Source organism: Myotis davidii, unplaced genomic scaffold (genome assembly GCF_000327345.1).
Source record: "Myotis davidii unplaced genomic scaffold, ASM32734v1 scaffold399, whole genome shotgun sequence".
In the NCBI taxonomy this organism is placed as follows: domain Eukaryota; kingdom Metazoa; phylum Chordata; class Mammalia; order Chiroptera; family Vespertilionidae; genus Myotis; species Myotis davidii.
The window spans coordinates 1,017,959-1,039,497 of record NW_006292094.1 but is presented as its reverse complement, the minus strand read 5'-3'; the positions used below and the strand labels follow the sequence as shown (position 1 = coordinate 1,039,497).

Here is a 21,539-nt window from a genome sequence, read left to right as displayed (position 1 = left end):
ACTACCAACAGAGGGCCTAATAGAAAATAATCCATTCTCATTATTATCTATCTGAAACCCAAAATTAGACACATGTCACTGCTGTAAAATTTGAGCAAATAAGCAAATTGCAATAGAAATATTGATCAAATATTTTTCAAAGAACAAAGAGCTTGAAATAATGATTAATAAACAAAATAGAATTTTGGATGAAATGTAACCCTTGCTTCCTTCTTTCTCGGCATTTACCATAGGTTTAGTCTGTCTCATTGCTCTGTATGACCCTCATTTCCTCCAGTTTTCCCAGCAGCTTCCTTGTTCTGTCATCTGAGCAATCTCGTCCCTTCCCCACATAGAAAGCAGAGTTTCTGCCTGCAAAACACTTCACAAAGGAGAAGGACCCCTGCGCCCGGCTGCGGCGGGCTGCCCAGGGCAGCGCCATTTCACCTGTGCATGTCCGAAAAGCTACTGCTTGGAATCTGGAAGTTGGGAAATGTAGTCTTGGAAATTTAAAGACTATGTTAAAAAGTTACTCAGATGTATTTGCCACATGGATTTTATATGCCCCATGTAATGAATTTGATAGGAAGACAAACTTTCTATCAAAAACAGCCTCTGGATTTTAAAATTACGATAGTCTTAAACAATATGGAGACCTTCAAATTTGGCAAACAGAAGCCTTGGGGTAAAATGCAAGACTTGCTCTCCAGTTAAAATCCAGGGACTACACATATTGGCAGCCTCCTCACAAACATTATTATTTAGGGAGGGGCCACCTTTTCCTAGCGAAGACAAAATCCTATAGAGAAGTGGGAGAACGAGACTTCTGTTTAGGACATCCCATTCTATTGTCTAATGATCTTCAGGCAGTTCTCAAAGTACAGTCCCTGAGCCACCAGCATCATCCGAGACTTGCTGAAAATGCAAATTCTCAGGGCTCAGTCTAACATGTCCCGAAACCTCAATCTGGAGGTGAGGTCTAGCATTTGTATTCCAATAAGAACTCTAGTGATTCTGAAGGTCACTATAGCTTGAGGCTACTTTACTACCTTTGGGCAAATGAACATAGGCTGTTTTTTAGCACTTCCTAAAAATTAGGATCTTTTATGTTTTCAATTCTAAACAAGTGGTCAGACACAAGGACACAAAAGTTCAGAAACTGGCTTTGAGGACCACAAACACTGAGTAAGATTCACTCTGAAGAAGATAAAAACAGAAAAAAAGGTACCTGAAAATATGCATTATAAAGTCATAAGGAACATTTAAACATTTTATTGTAACATAACATGCTTTTCACCCGTTACTAATATTTTAATATGAATATATAAACATATTTACATTAACAGGGACCAATCAGTGATGATTTTTTTATCCTGTATACTGTTTCTATTTCTGAATCATGACATCTTATTTTTAACACAAAAATAATGTATTGCTTTAAAAAATCAGGACTTAAAAATAAATCATAATAAAGAAATCGATAGAAAACAAAACATGCATTAAGTAGCCAGCAACTGCACTGAAATAGATACACCACTCACATATTCCATTATGTAAATGAATTCAAAGATATTTCATGACTGATCAGCTAGAAGGGACATAATGATTTATAATTCAAATAACTGAGCACTGAAATCAAATTGAGCTAATATATATTTCTAAATATGCAAACCTGAAATAATTGTTAAAAAATATAAATCAATGTACCCCGGTTGAAACCATTCGTACCCGTTAGTTTAAAATGTTATAGCTTTTAAACTTTTATCTAATAAGTTTTCTGAAAATATGATTTTTTAGTAACTTTAGGAAGTGCTCAAATGCAATAAATAGCTTATAAAGCAAAAGGTTATAATTGTAGGATTAAATAATATATACAAAATATAAGGAGACAGCAGAAGGATCTTAATAGCAGACACAAATAAACTAGGCATTATGCAAATTATACTAAAAAGAATACAAATCAAATTAACTTTATATTAGATTTCAATTTCAACCTAAAAGATAGGGTAAATCGAAACAATAGATATGTGCTATAAAATAACTGGTTTCTTTCTAGATAATATGCTCTCAGAGTAATTCATTGTGAAAAGGCCAGAGTTTGCAATACTAGGAAGTACTTATAAACCACTTCATATGTTAGAAATAAAGAGTATTTCAGCATTATTATTTTAAAAAAATACAGGTTCAGGTTTTTTTTTAATAAGAAAAAATACATATCTTAAAAAGCCAAAATGACCACTGGAATTGGGTTGTACATCACTTTCCAGTAAAAAGGAAAAACAGCCTGGACAGGTGTAATTTATCATTTTTCTGATTTAATATCAAAGAAATATATTAAAATAATAAAAAGAATCCTGAAATCCTCAAAATTTGTAGTGATAAATAGCCCTCCCTGACTTTATTGCATTATACCTACTAACAGAAATATTGCATGGTGGATTTTGCCAGACAAGGACGATTATTTTCCAATAAAAAGTTGCATATTAAATTCCAGCACAAAAGTGGGTGTCTAATACTTTGGAAATCTTTTATGGCTTGCCAAGAAACACAATTTTAAAGTTAACTAATACAAACATATTCCTGAAGTGAACCTACATTAAAGATTTCTCTCCAATGCCCCCATTTTCAGGAAGTTATCTTCGTATTAAAATAATAGCTAATCTTAGTGGTTAACTAAATCAACATTTATTTTTTACACTGTTCTCTCTCATTGGTAGAAACACGACAGTATTATCAATTAACCTAATAAGAAAAGATGATTCTAGTTTTAGATTTTAAAAATCTGCTAATGAGAGAAAATTATAAACATTTTAGTGTGTACTGGGAAGTCTCATTTTAGGAGGCCAACATTTTGACCTTATTAAAAATACCTAGCTAATGGAATGCACTTGTTAGGCTATTCATATAAATGATCAAATATATAGTAAAAAGGATATCCAACAGAAAGGTCATTTAGGAACTGAAGAGTCCTCGAAATTACAGGCTCACATCTTCCCCAGTATTTAAGGTTTGTAACACTAAATATAAACAAGAAGTTTTAAATTGTAAGTAAGGTATTTGCTTGTATAGGGAAAACATGGAAATAAACATACATTCATGTAAGTTAGAAGACCTAAATCTCAAAATACCAATGGAATTTTCCATTCTATTCTTTTTATAGACATTCAAAATATATACAGTCAATGTACAAATGGTGCATAATTCTATACATTTAGTTTTATAAATGAAAAAGTTGCCTAAGTGTTTCACAGGAAAAACATTAAGTTTGTATCTGAAACAAACATGTGGGGATGGATAGCAGGAGCTACAAGGAAGTCAAATAGATGCTCACAGTTACTCTCAAGAAACGAACCATCCAACTTGTGGCTCCAAAACTCACTTCTTATGCTTATGATTGTTTATCTAGCTTTATTCTCTGGAAGCAAGATAGTATTATTTATGTGTTACACAGATAAAGTGGGATGCCGAGTGGAGGCACACTAGTTTAGGCCAAGTGTAAAAGTTTTATCTATGACTAGGAACTAGTGAATTCTGCTAGTACTGTAAGGATAATTAATTCAGTTTCCATGAATATGTCTCTGACAGCCATAGCTTCCTGTCGGAGGCAATGAAGGCCCTGTCCTTAGGTAATCAAACCTCTCTCAATGATTCTAATTTGCAAAAATCTCTTCACTCGGTCTTTGAAATTGGGTGTTTTCTTTTAAATTAAAAAAAAAAAGCTACCCAATTGACTTGAAGAGCCAGAGTCTGAGAACTTTGTAAAGCCATGTCTTGATGCTGTACACTGCAGTTGTGTGGAGACCATGACAAATAACAATGTCATCTGGATGGTGAACTTTAAATATGAGAAATTAAGTTTCAATTAAAAACTATGCTACCATCCTGAGAATTAAAACTCAATTTTTAAAGTCTTTTATTAAGAAAATTAATATTATGAAGAGATTTAAACACAGTAAAAGGTCTCTTAGATTCAAACCATCAACAACGAAGGAAAAATAAAGCAGAGCAGGAACTCACATTTTCGTCATGAATGTTTCTAGAACGTGACTGTCATCTGTTATTCCTAGCACTTCTGACATCCGGGCATACACCTGCATGAAAACAATTGTTAAAAACTTGATCATTAACATATATTTTCAAAAGACTATCACATTGAACAAATGGAAGATTTAACTTGTAAGTAAGGTATTTGCTTGCATCTACACTGAAGTAGGAAGTAGGTAGGAGAGCAAATGAAGAATTTTAAAAAAATGTTTACAATTTTAAAATTTACCAACTTTTTCTTCTGGGAAGCATCTCACTTATTTTGAAACACATACACACCCTTCTCACATACTCACTTTACCCCCAGCACACTACATACTTTTTTCCCCACAGAGGGAACTAGTATCCCTCCTTTCTCAAAGACAGGCGTATGCACGTGAAGGGCTAGAAACTGGAGTGCCTTGGTAAAAGGCTCCAACATTTACAAAGCTTCTATCCATTCCAGATTTCTGCAAACTGCCAAATAATTCAGGATTATGTTAGGCTGTTATAAAAAATAATTTCAAAAATAAAGCGAAAGAATTTATAGAAATTCTCAAATATCCCTCGATTAAACTCCCCCAAATAACAGAGATAGGTCTTACTTTCCACACTGAAACTGAAATTCCAGGCTCAGGAAGTCTCTGCAGAGTGCATCGGGGCCTGGGAATCCACTAAGCTTCCAATTAGGGAGCGTTGGTTGCAGAGTTTGGGGTGCAACATTTCAGTCCCAACCCAAGCCACACTGAGCTGATAAACACATAGCCCACTCTGATTGGGACAATGCCACCGGCAGCCAATGGATATGCCCGAATACCCTGGCAAAGCCGAGAGGTGGGTTAGTTAACACCTCCACACTCCCTGATGCTCTGGTGTGATTCCAGGTTATCCCTGCCAGACACCAGCTGTATAGGATTTCTCTCCTGCGATTTGATCCCCGTGATTTTCTCACTTTCTCCTGATCAGCCTATTTCCTATAGCTATGGCAATCTAGCTTTCACTCTCTCCTCCTTGTTTTTCATATGTAAACAACAGCTTGATATGCTGCCATAGGTCATGAAGGTGAGAGAGAAATCACAGGATGTCCAGAGCTGCAGGGTTATACAAGGGAGGAAGGCTGTTCATTGCACAGTCTCGTATATTTGGATTTAAGCACCATTCAAACCAGAAGCTTGTGTTCCAGGTTTTCAACCTAAGTCCTATGACCAAAAAAAGCTCCTCAGGCCCATAGAGGAAATCAGAGAGAGAGAAAAAGAGAAAGCAAAGAGAGGGGGAAGATGGGGCAGGTGGAGAGGGCAGGAGAAGGAAAGAGTACAAGGGTACGGGGGAGAAGCTGGGGGAGAGACAAAGAAAGGAAATTGATATCCAAATTGCTGTTGCCTCTTCTGCTAACTTCTGAGCCCTACAGAAAAGCACGTCAATGACTATTTCTGACTCTGCGCATGAGAATAGGCCTTCATCGCTTACGCGACTGAAGCTATCACTGTGTTTGTAAGATGTCTGGTAACAGAGGGAGCTAGGAAGAGAGAACCTAGGGAAGTCAGTCACCACCAATCCCCAGTGATCAGAAATCTTTAAGCACATGGCAGGCTCAAAGGAAGAATGGTATGTAGAAAGGGAAGTTGCCTATCTCGCCATGATCTCGAACCTTTCTCATAGGTGGGAGAAAATTGGGTCCCTTGGAAAAATTGGTGTTGATATGATTATTGGTATACAAGGCCCTTCACAACTTCACCCCCAAACTACTTCTCCTCTACCGTTTCCCTTAACATGGAGCCACAATGAAATAAATGCAGCTGGGTAACAGGTTCCTCAGGCAATTTCAGATCTCCATGAGTTCAAGTGCTTCATTTTGCCTGAACCTGCCTTCTTCCCCCTCTTCCCGATTCCCAATCAGAAGTCATGTCTCCTCCCTCCAGCAGTGAGCTGTCCCGTCACGCTACTGTTCACTGTAGTTGTTTGGGTGTCCATCCTCCCTCCGCCCCCAGGCTCTGTACTGTATTTTTGTAAAATCAAATTTTATATTTTTAAGACTCTATAAATGCTCATTTATGGCAAAACTCAGGCTTAATCAAATTTTGATTTTATCCATGTCCACTGAATAATAAAATATAACTAAAATGTGATTTTAAACATTTTAATATTAAAAAATATATTTTTTAAATTGATGGCTTTTTGTTGTGTCCCTGGAGCTCAAGAAAGGAGAGAGCTAGACAGGCGTCTGTTGTGCTCTGCTGTCAAAACAGTTCCTCAAGCATCCGATTTGACCCAATAAGATACTAGAAAAAATGGTCAACATTGACACATGGCACTGCTTTAATCCACAATTATCCTTGTAACTTGCACCATTCCTTTTATCATCCATTAGCTTTGATTCCCATTATCCCATCTAGAACTGTGTCAACGCTTTTGTCCCTAGGGATTTCTCTCCACTACTAGGATCTGACAGTCAAGCTTGAGTACTAAACAGGATCATTACCTCTTAAATCCACTTATCTGATCTACTGAATAGTAAATTGAAAAGCTCATTAAGAGCAACAATCTGATTTGTTTTCACGTGTGACAGGGTCATTTAAAATCAATGTATGATTACTGCATTTCTTTTAAAAGACTGGCTCACATTTTCCAAGGCACCTTATCATCAGAGAATACACAGATAATATGAAAATGTCTTTAAACTTTTGGAATTTAATTATGTCATAGACACACACAATTTAGGGGTGGGAAGTAATTTGTCCAGTGAGAAAAGATCCATACAACTGTTTATTATAAAACACAAGCCAATGAAAGTTTTCACAGAAAAATTCCAACACAACATCTCTTCACCAAAAACCATTTTTATGATAGCCAGAAGAAAGTTCACCATGATCCTCATTTTTTAAAAATATATTTTATTGATTTTTTACAGAGAGGAAGGGAGAGAGATAGAGAGCTAGAAACATCGATGAGAGAGGAACATTGATCAGCTGCCTCCTGCACACACCCCACTGGGGAAGTGCCCGCAACCCAGGTATATGCCCTTGACCGGTCCATGGTCTCTAAAGGACACGATGAAGTCACATCTTTACGTGTTTCACACAGTGAGGCACACGTTACGACCTGGTTTCTGCCTGTCAGTCCGTGCCTGCTCCCCCTCGTCCTTCTTTTTAATATGCCTGCATTTCTCCATTAGACTACAAGCTCCCTGAGGGCAGAGATGATGCTCTGTCTTTTACCTCCCATGCCTAATAACACGCATTAAATGTAAAATGGCTAAAAAGGATGTAATGTTAAAATGTAAACTTTGGCCATTTCATTAAAAAAATTTTTTTTTTCATTCAAAACGTTTTAACAAAAGGATAAGGTTGTTTTAGAGAACCCTTTTCTCTAAAAATAATGTACCCCAAATTCCACTCACCAGAGGTGACCACAGGTACACTTTTGTTATTTAAAAAGATGTGGTTTTAATGCTTAAATAATATTTCTGGAAGAGGCTCTCTGTAGATCAGTAAGAAGAGCTCTCCTCCGCTGAACGCTCAGAACACCTACGATTGCCTGCCTGTTCGTGGCACTTAAATTATACACTAGAATTTGATCTTGTTTTAGAATTAATTTTCCATGTGAATATGGAAACTTCATTTTCCTCCACTATTTCAAGCATGTGCTGAGGGTAGAGAGAGTGTCTATTTCTCTTTATATCTCCAGAGAATTTACAACACTGTCCTGATAAAGTTAGCACCAAAGAGAAAGCATGGGCTCTGGTCCCAAAGATATCTGGATTGGCATTCTGGGACTACCACTAGCTAGGTGTTACTTGTAATCTCTGAATCTTGACCTCCTATCTGTAAAGCAGAAATAATAATACTAACACCTACTTTATGGGCTTCAGGGAGAACTAAATGAGGCCTAACACAGAGCCTGGCATTGAGTCCTCAACAAATGCTGCTCCCTTCCTACTCCATTCCATGGCCCTTCCTCACAGGAGCTGCTCAACCTGGCAGCTAATGCCTTTTCAAGAGGAGGTCCATTACATAAAAAAATAACAGAAAAATAAGGAGTTTACCCTGAAGATTTTGACATAGCACAAAAAGGTTAAAACAAACAAAACCTTAACATATGTGAAGCTTTGAAATCTTTTCATGCATATTCAGTCAACACACTCTAATTAAGGTGAGAAATGGCAATTGTTGAAGGGAGAAAGCTTCAAAATTTCATGATACAAAGCCAAATTCTTTCTACTTCTAAAGATTGCCTTAGAAGCTAGAAAAATTGCCCATTTTTACCATCCATCCATCTCTCTAGCTCTTGAAATACAGGAAGTTGTTAGAAATTACCATTAGTATAGACTTGAAAAGGCATGTTCCTAAAAAACTGTTTTAATATGTTTGTTTTCTTATTTCTATTTATTTTACTGTGAAGATTCTTTCAATTTTCAGAAAAGAACATTTGGATCTGTGTATGACACTTCAATGACCCAATACTTCTCTAACTTTTCAACTGACCAAATGACAAATGCTGCCTGTGCCTATGCAGTAGCTTATATAACCTTCTATCTGGCTTTTAAGAAGGAAGCCAGATGAGATAAGAAAACCAGACAAGAGAATAAACATACAAATAGCAATAAGAGTTTGAGTTGTGAATTTAATTTAATAAAGAATAAAAGCATGTGCTGGGATAATTTTTAATTACTTTCTCCTTCCAATCCTAATCCTTGGTCTTGAGTATCTGCAGTGCTGTCTCTCACATTCTGGTTATAACTTAGAAGAAACTAATTATGTCAATCCTCAAATTCGAAGTAGATTACAGAACTGGGAAACCCAGAATATTAGCTCCTAAAGGTTGTATGGATATATAATGACAGCCACAGAAATTCAATAACAGCCCTCTATGAAATGCACTCAAAAGCACCACATGAAACAAATTAAAAAGAACAATGAGTCGCTCATTCTGTGCAAATAAGAAAATAAAAGAGAAAAACTGGTTCTGTAGTTTTTCATAAGAGTTGTTATAATGAATTAAGATTTTGGATAATGAATCTTCAGAAAATTACAGTAAGTTAATACCCTTAGGCCTTCTATAAATGATCTCAAAGAGCTTTTGTAAGCAGGCTCTATGCAGAATTGGCAGTGCTGTGAAAATCAACAACAAAGTATTCTGCCATCAGATGATGTATTTTCCTGAACCAATTTATTCTGAAAAATTCACATCCAATACAAAATCGATACCACAAAATTAAAAAAAAATCGTGAATTTTAAAGTATTATTTCAATCTATTGAAATGAGGTATCAAGATTTTTAACTGGTTGCAATTTGGCAAAACAAAACCTGTCACCAGAAAGGATTCAATATAATGAAAGAATTAATTTATTAGAAAAAGAATTTGGGAACTCAGTGTAAATTCATTTATTATGAGTAAGAAACCAGTTTCCATATTTTTGTCTTAGGCTTCAAGTGCCCTTGAGGTCAATGCAGTGCTTTTCGTAAGAGACCCAGTTCTGTAAGGGGAGGGAAGAGAAGAAGAGGCTAAGAGGGAATAGAGTATTTAACCACTTGTATGTAAATAATCTGAACTAAAGATACTAAGCCCTTTCATTAACATTTGAAGCAGAATAAAACATGAACATCACAATTAACTTATGACACATCAAGAGAATTAATGGTACAAACACCACTGCTGCATATTAAATATACTAACTTAGTGATACTGAAGAGATCCACATCAACCTTTGGCTGACTCATTTTTCCATGTCATTTAAAACAGCATCACAAAATATAGGACCATAATTACAGGTAAAAAAAATCTTTTGCCAGAATTTAATTTTAAAGCCATAATATACTAGCATGTTGGAAATCAAGTGGTAAACGTTTAGGAATCTGTTTGCCTTGTTCAGAATGACACATGATACAAGAAAAGTTGGCTATGGAAGTAGCAAATAAATATGAATGTTAAGTATTTATTTCAACTGGAATATCTGAACCCACCATCTGTGGTGGCCATCTTGCTGAGGGGACATGCACCTAACAAATCTCTTAAGAGGCATTCCCAATCTGCTTGAATAGGCTATTGTGTAAGAAAACTTGGAGCCACCCCTTTGGCCTCACATTTCCTTCGCTCCACATCCTGTGGCACAAAGCATGAACTCAGCAGGCTGGGGTGCAGGGCTGCCTGCTGCCTTGTGATAATCCCCTCTCCCAGTAGGGGCCTCCACTGATGCATGGCTAAGAACATGCTTCCTCTTTTGCTTGCACCCCAGTGGGGTTTCCATTCCTAACTTGGGCCCACATCCAGACCACTAAGGAAGGGCTCCAGATGCTGCCAGAGATATTTTTGGATTAGTGTCTAAGCAATCATTTATTAGAAAGAGGAATACAGGTAGAGTGTGAAAAGCAGCAGTACTGGGAATGTTGGAGAGATTCTTTCCCTCCCACCCCCACCCAGACCTGAGGTCTAACTACCACCTGTTCAACAGAAGCTGGCTGTTTGCCTCACTTTCCTCAGGGAGCCACTGACTAAGGATCTCCACCAGCATGAGCCTAATGTCTCCCGACAGGCCTTCGCTAGCCAAGAGGGACCCGGGTGGAGGGCACCAGTTATTGGTCACAGGATACACAGCCCATAGAAAGACTCCCGTGGCGCCACCAGCTGAAAGCCAACTAGAGAAGATGAGGGGTGCAGCACATTTGTCCTGACACAGCTCTGCTCCTGCTGGCTGCCAACTCACTCCATGTCTGAGGCCAAGCTTCTGTTAAACTAGTCTCTGTGGCTGAAGCCACGGTGAAGCCCGGGTAAACGTATTATCTTCCCAAGACCATACAAGAAGCAGCTAGCCATGGCTCTGGCACAAGCTATTCGAAGAAGCCTTGGCTAATTTGGGTAGAAGGTTTTGAGACCAGGATTTGAAGGGGCATTTCAGGTATCAATTTCTAATTCTTTGCAATAACAAATGTATAAGATGACATGATTAGATTTTGGAGCACAGAAGTTGATGCTGGATGAAGATGGTGAGAGGGTGATGGTAGAGGAAATCAGGAAATAAGAGATTTTGTTTATGCCAATCCCCCCTCTCTCTCAGAAGTGTCAGTCAGAAACATATCTGGCACACGGGATACATGTGCTAGAGATACTGTTCAATGACAGATCCTAGTCACCATAGCCAAGTGAAACTTTCTCCTTCCGGTATGAATACTGGTTAGAATTGGCCACTTCAGAAATGTTATGATCAAGAAGAGTAGGTTGCTTTCACACTACGCAAGCACACTAAACAGAGCCGACCTGTGAACATTTGGTTAAAAAACATGCACACTGCAGGGTTATATGCTGCCTTTAAAAAGGAACCCACGACAGTGCACCCTACATATATCACTGTGAGCATGTGCCTATTAGTAACTGAGAATCTGGGGCTGTGGTGAGACAAGCATAGATTGGTGATCCACCATAGTAACCGCAACCCAACTCACCTTCACTACTTTCCAAGCCTTCTCTGGAACTCTGGACACATCACTCCTCAGGCGCACAACCTAAAAAGCACAGAGTTTAGGGACCTGCCACCTGGCGTCAGCGATAAGGGAAGAGCAGGCCTTCCCAACTTCAGATACAAGGAGAATGTGGCTCAGGGTCTTTGTGGCTGTCACTTAAAATGTTCTTGGGGCTTTGATTTCATTCTGGAGGCCACGAGTAGAGGCCCGATGAAGTGCTGTACAGTGGGTTTGCTTCCATGGAATAATTCAAGAAACCAGTTACTAAAGGATAGCCCTAAAAAAGCACCAATTATGCCCTAGCTGGTTTAGCTTAGTGGACTGAAGGTCCCAGGTTCGATTCCGGTCAAGGGCATATACCTCAGTTGCAGGCTCAAAACCCGGCCCTGTTTAGGCGCATTCGGGAGGCAACCAATGGATATTTGCATCGATATTTCTCTCTCTCTGTCTCTCCCCATCCCAATCTCTCTAAAAATCAATGGAAAAATATCCTCCGGTGAGGATTAACAACAACAAAAACAAGGGAAAAACCCCCAAAAGAGCCAATTATAAAAATACTGACATATCTACCTTAAGGAATCTGTTAGCACTAGTTTTCCATGTGGCACTCTCATTATGTAAGTGAGGCCAGTGGAGCTGATGTAAGTAGGCCAAGTCACCTTCTCATAAGTAAACATACTTCTTTAATACATGGAACTCATTTCTATAGTCATTCAGAGGGTAAGTAAATCATATTGAGCTTTCCACCACTTAATCAAATTCTTACACACACACGCTCCCCCATCCTCTAAAAGCACACCAAATTATAGTTACAGTGGGTGCTGACTTTCACCAGGTCCCATTTCCACTTCTAGCATCTTTATTTTATTCATACATGTTTCCCATTAATATTACTCTATTTTGTCTCCATGTTGCCTCTCTGAAACATGACCGATTTTCTACATCTAAAATGACTTCTGTACCTTTCTCCTAAGAGATACTCAACTCTGTACCTCTAGGAAGAACCTGACATGAAGAGAATAATGGCCCAGGGAATAAAGGGGGGGGTGTCAATGATATCATCTGTATTTTTGCTACTTTGCTAAAGCAGTAATTTCATTTTTTTATAATAGTCTCAAATTTTACTCAAAGATCTTGTTTCTACAGTCCTTTGTACCTTTCAATTTATCTCTCACACTAGCCTAGTTAATGACAACTTTAACTTATTCAAATACAGTGAGTCAGAGTTCCCGTTCCGATGGCCCATTAACACCCTCAAACACTAATGTCTGGTTTCTCTGAGCGGCAATATCAGTGCAATAGTGCTGCCTCCAGCCTAGTCTTCCTGTGTTGAAATGAGTTACAACATATGCAAAAGACCAACTGGTAGACACAGTGGCCAAGGAAGCATATTCCTCTCTCAGTAAGAAGGCAGAAATGATCAAGTTAATTGAATATGTATTTTAGATAACTAGGAGGAAACACAGAATGTATGTGCAGTGCAATGCACACAAGTTTTGGAGTGAGACTCTGCTACTTGCTAGCCTAGCACAATGCTTGGCTAAACAGGCACTGAATAAAGAATTTTATTTAATGAATTAACTATGATCTTGGTTAAAATTAATTAGCTTCTCAGAGCCAACCTCCCACAGTCCCTCCCCCAGCTGGCTGGCCCCGTTTGGGGCAGACCAGTAGGACACCACCCTTGCACAAATTCGTGCACTGGGCCTCTAGTATAAAATAAAGATGAGAGTAGGACCTATTTTACAGAATCTCTGAGAAGATTAAAGCGGTTAATTTATGCAAAGCACTTAGCTGGCACATAGTGTTAGCTATTATTATTGTTATCATGTGCTGTATTATGTATAGCACTGCCAGCACAGTGTCAGAAACACTTGGAAAGTTTTTAGTACACAGTAAGCACCAAATAACATTAGCTATTAGCTATCATAATAGGTGGTCAGTAAATGGCTGCCATTATTAAGTAATATAATAATCAAACATTAGTCTGACATTAAGATTATGAGGCACACCCAAAATGACAGCCTCTTTTCTTTGTATTTTATCTGAACTAGATGCTAGAAAACAGACATATGTTCTAAGTTGGTATGTGAGTAGTTTTAGTAATGTTAAGGAAGAGTGATTAGAAAAGAAAGAGCCCTTATGGAAGATAGCCTAACTCCCAATCTTGCATTTTCTATCTATAACTTCTATCTTATGGAAGGAGGAGCAAGAAAAGTGATGGAAAGGAGGCAGGAGACAAACAGAATGCTTGTGGTAGCAGGTGATTCTTATCTTTAGGGCTCATCTGTATCACCTAAGTTCCCAATTTTAAAGCTCTTACCCTCCTTTTTGGAGTCCACAAATTCCTACTTCCTGTCTCCAGGGTAAGTCCTCAGCTCATTGGGTAAGTAGGTGATTTATAGCCCTGTTTCCAATGAATTATAAGTCTTCCCAATTCAGATCAATGAGTCCCTCCAATCCTCCAAGTTTTCTTTGCTAAATTAACGCATACAGACAAGGGGTTTCAGAATACCACCATTAGTTTTAAATTATCAAGAGTTTTTGGTAAAGGGTCAAATCTATGGTGTTGGGTGGAAACTAGACTTTTGGTGATAAGCAAGCTATAGGTTACGCAGATATGGAATTATGTTGTACGCCTGAAACATGTTATTAACCAATGTTACTTCAATTAAAAAAGTTTTTGTGTGATAGGCTTAGGAAGGACAGAGATGGAATGCCTTTTAGATGTAAATATGATACTGACTGATCTTTGACACCAGACTAGGCGTTGAGTTGCTTCTTCTGTAGCAGATGGATTACATCGAACACCTAGGGACTAGCTCAGCTCTCTGGTGACTGATGGCTAGCCAGGACTAGAGGCCCAATCTCCGGTTGCAGGGGAAAGTTTTTTCCTTGGGCAGTAAAACAGCAAATCCTGGGATGAAGCTTGTGATGCTGGCCGTATTAATCATTACACTTACTGGTAAACTGATCATACCTGGACTCATGCCTCAATACGTACATAGGCAATGGGATACAGTGGAAAGCAAACTCAGGTTTAGAGTAAGATGATTGGTCAAAACCCAGGGTCTGTCTCTGAACAAGTTTATAACCTTCCTGAAATCTTTTTCATATTGTGTAAAATGAAGATAATCATACCTACTAAATAGAATAATGCTGAGAGGACTAAATGAGAAATGTAATGAATAACTTCACAAAATGGTGAAACACAGTATAGATTAAATTAAGGTTGAGGACACAGCATTTTCAAATGATATTTCCTGGGCATGTCTCATCCTACATTACCTGAACATAGAGACTTCGTAAGTTACAGCATGGACAATGTTTTCCTACCCAGTGCCTTGAACTTGAGGTACTTCGGGAATGTTCAGGCCCCAGAGCACTGGGTAAGGCTTCTGCACCTGCTGGGAGTGAGCTATTAGAGCCCTTGCCATCTACATGCAAATGGCCAGGAAAAAAAGGACAGAAGAACTGGGACCATCAAGCATGGACATTTCTAACGAGTGAGGAGAGTGGATGAGAGGAAGCTTGGAAGAAAGTGGTCATGCAGCCAAGAAAGCACCATAAGCAATCAAAGGCTCACCTGAAACGAATATGATATCGAATGTCAACTGTAATTGAAAAATTAAAAAAAACTTTTTTAAGTAAAAAAAAAGAAGGAAAGAAGTAAGTGATCAAAGGCTAAGAAGAAAGGGTTGAGACAAAAGCGGAGGACTGCAATTCTCAGCAAATGCGAGGCCATCCGTGTCCTAAGGTGCTTTGCCCTCTTCAGGACTGTCTGGCATTTTACAGTTTTTTTCATCAAAAGGTGTGAGAGACTGTCCGCGGAAACGCATTTCCAGTTTTGGAATGGGAATAATCAGAAAATGTAATTCACATTGGAGAAAGCTGCTTCAAAGCCAACTTCGCTTAAACACATCTATTCAGTAAATCAAGGATACTGGCACTGGGGAGCCACGCAGGCCTCGGGGAAAAAAAATCCCAGTAACTTTGCCAAATGTGCTTTTATATTTCAAGATTCCTTCCACAGAAACACTCTGGGAGATAAAAATTAGAAAAACACTGAACTTAACTAATTCAAAATGTTGAAAAATATTTTGCATTTGTGTTTTATAACCAAGTGCTTTTCCCACATTTGTCCCAAGGCAGCCGCTGAAGCGTTAGACTCACCAATGCTAATACCAGCAATTGGAACATGCTCTTTGGCAAGGCAGAAATAAGATAATTGTTCAACATAGGCTGGCTTTTCAGAAATACTGGAAGCATTGCCTGTAATTATAGACATCTGTCACTGCTAGCCACTCAGTACTAACCCTGACATCAATATATACAACCATAGCACTAAACTGCCTGCAGGCACAGCAATGGAGACCAGATACGCTAGGCAGGCAATCATCTGCTTCATCCGAACTATCTGTCAAAGGTTCCCAACCACAAATAGCTCTTACATTTTGTATCCTTAGGATAATATGTTGATTTATTTTAGATTCTCTAATATTTACAGTCTAGGCCATCTACTAAAATAAAGAAACAAAACTTATGGCTAATGGAGGCAGTTACTGTTCACAGTCATCATAAAAGGTCATAGCTCAACCCTCAAATGTTAAAAATTGATGGCAGCTTTAACCATGCACTATCGTACAGATGTTTCCTTTTGTAGAGGCAATTATTTTCAATAGCAATTCAAAATGGTAAATACAATCTTTCATCAGCAAGTATGTTGCCACATTGATCTAATAGAAATGCTCATATTTTAAAGCCTTTTTTAAAAAGTAAAGATAAGTTTCAATGTTGAGTACTGAAGACCCCAGATTGTCAGTTTGAGTTTAGCTGTACATATAGTAACGTATCTGGCAACCTTTTTTACATATACAGACGATGTGATGTCTAAAAACTAGGGAATAATATTAAAACTTAAAATACTTGGTTAATGAATGAGTCAATTGACATCATGTTGCTGGGTGTAAAGCTTACTGAATTATGTGCATGTACATTCCGAATTTGAAAAGCTCAAAGATACACTGTAGCTTTAAACGTCACTCTTTTTATTTCTTTGAAGCAGGCAGAGAAGCAGAAAATTATTAGACATTTAGACTAATTAGGAATAAACACAATTATCATAATGTGTTACTAAAAACCCAGATATTTCTTGGTCTGATCACAACAGCCTATGCTGAAGAAAAACTATTAATTACTGACAGACAGTTCGCTTACAAGTGAGCTGCATCTTAAAAACCTCTTTTAAAATACAATTGCTAAATGCCTTACAGTGCTGTAATGTGAGACAGGTTCAAATCTTATTACTTCCCTGAAATTAAAACCTAAGTTTTAATACTGTTCAAGTCGAACAATGATTCCACACTTTATTGCTTTTGAAATCCCTTGATGATCATAGGAAAAAATGCCCCCGAGAAAAAAAGACTGTTTTCGATAAACAGAAAATACAGTTTGCACTCTTAGCCTCTTTGTCATCACAAAAAAAGGATTTAATGCCAATTCTTTAAAAAAAGACTTTTTCCCCACAAAATGTGCACCTTGTGTGCCATTTGTAAAATCAGTTCACTTTCTTTTATTTATTACTGCAGCGCGGCAAGGCAATAAAGAAGCTACCGATACCTAATAAATTACATGCCTTTTAAAACAATTCTCTTGCTACAAAAACATGTAACTACAAAGGTTTACATTTACATGGTACATCACATGAAATGTCTATATTTGTGTCCTATTAACCATTTTGGTAAATTGTGGACTTTTACCAAATAGCTGATAGAAAAAAAATTTATAAATGTCAATGGGATATAAAATAAAACCCATTCCAATAAACTCTTATGCTGTTTATACTTTCTAATAATCCTCCAAAATTTATTTTAAAACATGGTTTGATGAATTATTTTATGCATCAAGAAGGTATTAAAAGATATTCTAGTTAAGGTTAATTTAAACTTTACTCAGTGAACACTAAGACCTAAGAAAGTACCTTTCCCTCCTAATTTATGATGCTAGTATTATGCAGTCTTTTAAAAATCACAGCTCCTAGCAATTACTTAGAACAGATTATAAAAGCAAGATCACCGGATATAAGGCAAAAGTAGCCCAAATTTGTTCCTTAATATATTTTGTATTTTAAAAAGATACAGAAACTTGCTTATTTATTTTAAAATATTCATATCAAACATGTCTTGCTTAGTTATAATTTTTCTTTTAAAATTCTTTTTCTTATAATATTTTCACATATCCTCAAGAACTGCCTAAAAACCCTACTGTTTGCAAGTAAGCTGTTCATTTTATCTTTCTGGTTTATCTATGTACAAATGAAGTTTGAAATATCTGTACTTCAATTCCAGAATTAAATCATTAAATTATTCAGGGTATTTTCTTAATGCTCTCATCCTCTAATCCAGTGACTTTGCATCGTTATGCCACAAGAATTTTTAAAACATGCAATATCTGACTATTTAGTCAGGGGCACTGACCTCTTTTCCCTTAGATTGTCCAATAGAAAAATGACAATAGCCAACGCAACAATAGCTTTCCAGTGTGAATGAATCAAAATTATACCTATTTTTTTTCCAAATGAGCAAAAAATGTATTTTTTGGTGTGCTGCAGAATTTTAGTACTTAGTTTGTGTGCCATTAGATGAAAAAGGTTGAAAATTGCTACTCTAATCTCATGATGAGCATGTAGTTATGAGGTAGTGTATTGTCTTTTATTATTAATTTCCTCCATTTCCTGTAACAGCTATCATAGCTGTGGCTTTTTTTGTTTCATACCTACAAAATTTCAACTTTGTTCAATTATGCATGATGAGCAATAATTCAATTTTCAAAGCATAACTTTGTTCCATTTCATCTTTACTTTCAGATGACAACCCACTATAGCGAAGCATACAAATGCTACATTCTATAACACTCCATTTCTCTAATCAGACCTACTTTTCCTTGCTTTCTGTTGGTATCAGCTTGGTTATGAGGATTCACAATTAGGTATTTGTGGGAGGTATCTTTTTTGAAGAGTTCAATGAAATAATTTTACTTCATCTTCACAGATTACTTTAGAGGAGAATCATTACCATCATAATCATGTTCTGTAAACTATATTTCTGTATATGTAGAGAACCCCAGTATATATCACAATTTATCTTTTACTTCTTTTAAATAGTAAATCCTTTGGAAATCATGACCCTTCCCCATACTGCAGCTGATCTGAAATGATAAAATTCTTCATTAGCAATCAAGAAAAATACCTGACAAAATATCTGCTTCCTCTATGGCCCCCTGCTCTCCCTCCTATATTTCATAGACAAAATTTTACTTTAAATCTTTAATTACTTAGAGTATCTTCCCTCTGGCTGGGAGAAGGCTCACAATCATTGTCTAGTCTCTCTTGGATTACTAAAAATGTGCATCAAAGCAAGCAGGGCTGGATTTACATTAACCTCATTTTCTTTAGATGAGGAAAATAAGAAAATGGTTAGGAGACTGCTCAAGAATACACCGTAAAATGGCTTCTTCTCCAACTTCCTATTCAAAGTTCTCGCTATATAACAACATTGCTTCCCAGCTATTAGAAAAAAAATATGTATTTAGACATTTGTTCTACTAAATCCAAATTAAACTTTTTATTGGGTGCTATTTTACTCAATGCATGGAAAATAATCTTGACTTTTATCTGGCACCTTTCTGACAGTGGAAGTAATGGGTAGACAGATCTTGGTGCTAATTGAGAGGGGCAAGGAATTCATTTGTTTTACTAATTACCTTCTTAGACGCAATGGAGTGTTCATTTTATTATCAATCTCCTTAACCTGGTAAACATCTAAAGTGCACTGATATTTAGTTTTCTTGGTCTTGTTTTGCAATCTTGATGGGAAAGTAGAAAATATGCAGCTGGACACTCCTGGCCTCTGTTGGCACCAACCTGCAACGAACCCTTAGGTTTATTTTATTCCCGTTTATGTGCTGCGCAGAACTGAATGACACTAGAAGAAAACCCAGCAACCCCTGGGACTCCTTCCCAAGATTACAGCAGGTATCTTCTTAGACATTCCCACTGCTCTTCTGCATGTCCATCATGGCCTCAGCATATTGAACAATGATTACCTGTCAGCTCTGTCTGTGTTCTGCCCCAGTCTGTGATGGCAAGACTCTCTCTAGTCAATATTGTGTGTCCCACTGTTCAGAACATAGTACGCAATTACATGTCTTTGTAATTCAAATGTGTGTTTCTTCCCCCAAACCATCAGTAATTCTCCAATTCTCAGTGGACACTGATCAGGTGTTCCACAAATTTAACTAGATTCGGACATTATCTATGTAGAGATAGTGTCAGATTCCATAGGTAAAGGGCTCAGTCCTACAAAACCGTTCCTAATTAAGACCTAACTGAGAGTCCAGGTTATCACCTATAGATCAAAGGTTCCAATGACTTCCTCCTTGGGTTTAATTTGCTAGGGTGGCTCACAGAACTCAGAGAAACACTGTTCTTATTAGATTACTGGTCTATTATGAAAAGATGTAACGCAGGAACAGCCAGATAGACAGATGCTTAGGGCAAGGTTTGTGGGAACCGGTGCAGAGTTTCCACGCCCTCTGAGTTGCTCTCCCCAAACCTCCACGTGTTTGCCAACCCAGAAGCTGTCAAAACCTTGTCCTTTTATCTTTTTATGGACCCTTCATGATATAGGCACAACTGATTAACTCACTGGCCATGGTAGTGACTGAACTCAATCTCCAGCCCCTCCCCTCTCCCCAGAACTCAGAGGGTGGGACTGAAGGTTCCAACCCTCTAACCCAGAGGTTCTCAACCTGTGGGTTGCGACCCCTTTGGGGGTCGAACGACCCTTTCACAGGGGTCGCCTAAGACCATTGGAAAACACATATATAATTACATATTGTTTTGTGATTAATCACTATGCTTTAATTATGTTCAATTTGTAACAATGAAAATACATACTGCATATCAGATATTTACATTATGTATCATAACAGTAGCAACATTACAGTTATGAAGTAGCAAAGAAACTAATTTTATGGTTGGGGGTCACCACAACATGAGGAACTGTATTAAAGGGTCGTGGCATTAGGAAGGTTGAGAACCACTGCTCTAACCAAATGGTTGGTTCCTATGGCAACCAGCCCCCATCCTTAGGTGCTTCCAAAAGTCACCTCATTAACAAAAACTCAGGTGCAGTTGAAAGGGGTTTGTTAAGACTATGAAGATACCTTTATTGGTGGCTAATCACTTAGGAAATTCTAAGGGTTTTAGGAGCTCTGTGATAGAAAGGGGAGTGAAGATCAAACATAATATTTCGTATTATAAATTGCAATGTCATAGTATTTACAAGTGCTTGAATAATGAAAGAATAAAAGTGTGGCCCTGATCTACCCCACATAACATTGTTATAGTTACTATAGCGATCCTTTTCTAATTTACCATTCTGAAAAAGTGAACACTGCTGGTTCCAAACCACTGTTTCTCAATAAATCACTGCTCTAATTAACAACATATACTGCAGAAAAATGACTAGGATGAGAATAACATTTCTCTGCTTCTGTTACCATGAATTCTGACCACCTTACCCTACCTAATGCATATTCAGTCAATCAGTAAGGAAACAGTTGATGATCTAGGACTGCTCTAGTTGTATGACAGATATAAGATACATATTTGTCCCCAAAATTTTGAAGACATTGCCTCTGTCCTCGAAATTCTCCAACTTAAAAAAAAAAAAAAGAACAGAGCGAAAAACGCTTAAGGAGCAAGACTGAGAATTGCAGCTCATCATTTAATGGATTTAGACTTAGACTTAAATGTCAAATCATGTGCATGCCACTTTCTACCCTTGTATTCTTAGTCAATTTCTTTATCAGTAGAGCTAGGATTAAGAACACCTTCATCATTAAGATTATTTTGAGGCTTACAAGATATAATGCATGTAAAAGCCTATTGTCACAGTGCCTGGCATATAATAAAGAATAAATGAGTGCTAGCATTGTCATTATCATTATTATTTAACTAAGTTTTAATGAATATGATCCAAGTATTAAGAACTCTAAGAGTGAATACTTGAATAGAACAT

General features: G+C 37.5%; 1 protein-coding gene across 1 annotated transcript in view; it reads right to left on the bottom strand.

Moving 5' to 3' along the window:
* Nucleotides 1-21,539, bottom strand: part of RANBP17 (RAN binding protein 17) — a 225,486-nt gene that overhangs the window by 81,375 nt on the left and 122,572 nt on the right. Inside the window, exons 16-18 of the mRNA XM_006765451.2 lie at nucleotides 11,440-11,499; nucleotides 3,997-4,070; nucleotides 2,916-2,996 (exon numbers count right to left, since the gene is read on the bottom strand). Coding sequence (XP_006765514.1) covers nucleotides 2,916-2,996; nucleotides 3,997-4,070; nucleotides 11,440-11,499 — 215 coding nt within the window. The remainder of the gene's footprint in view (nucleotides 1-2,915; nucleotides 2,997-3,996; nucleotides 4,071-11,439; nucleotides 11,500-21,539) is intronic.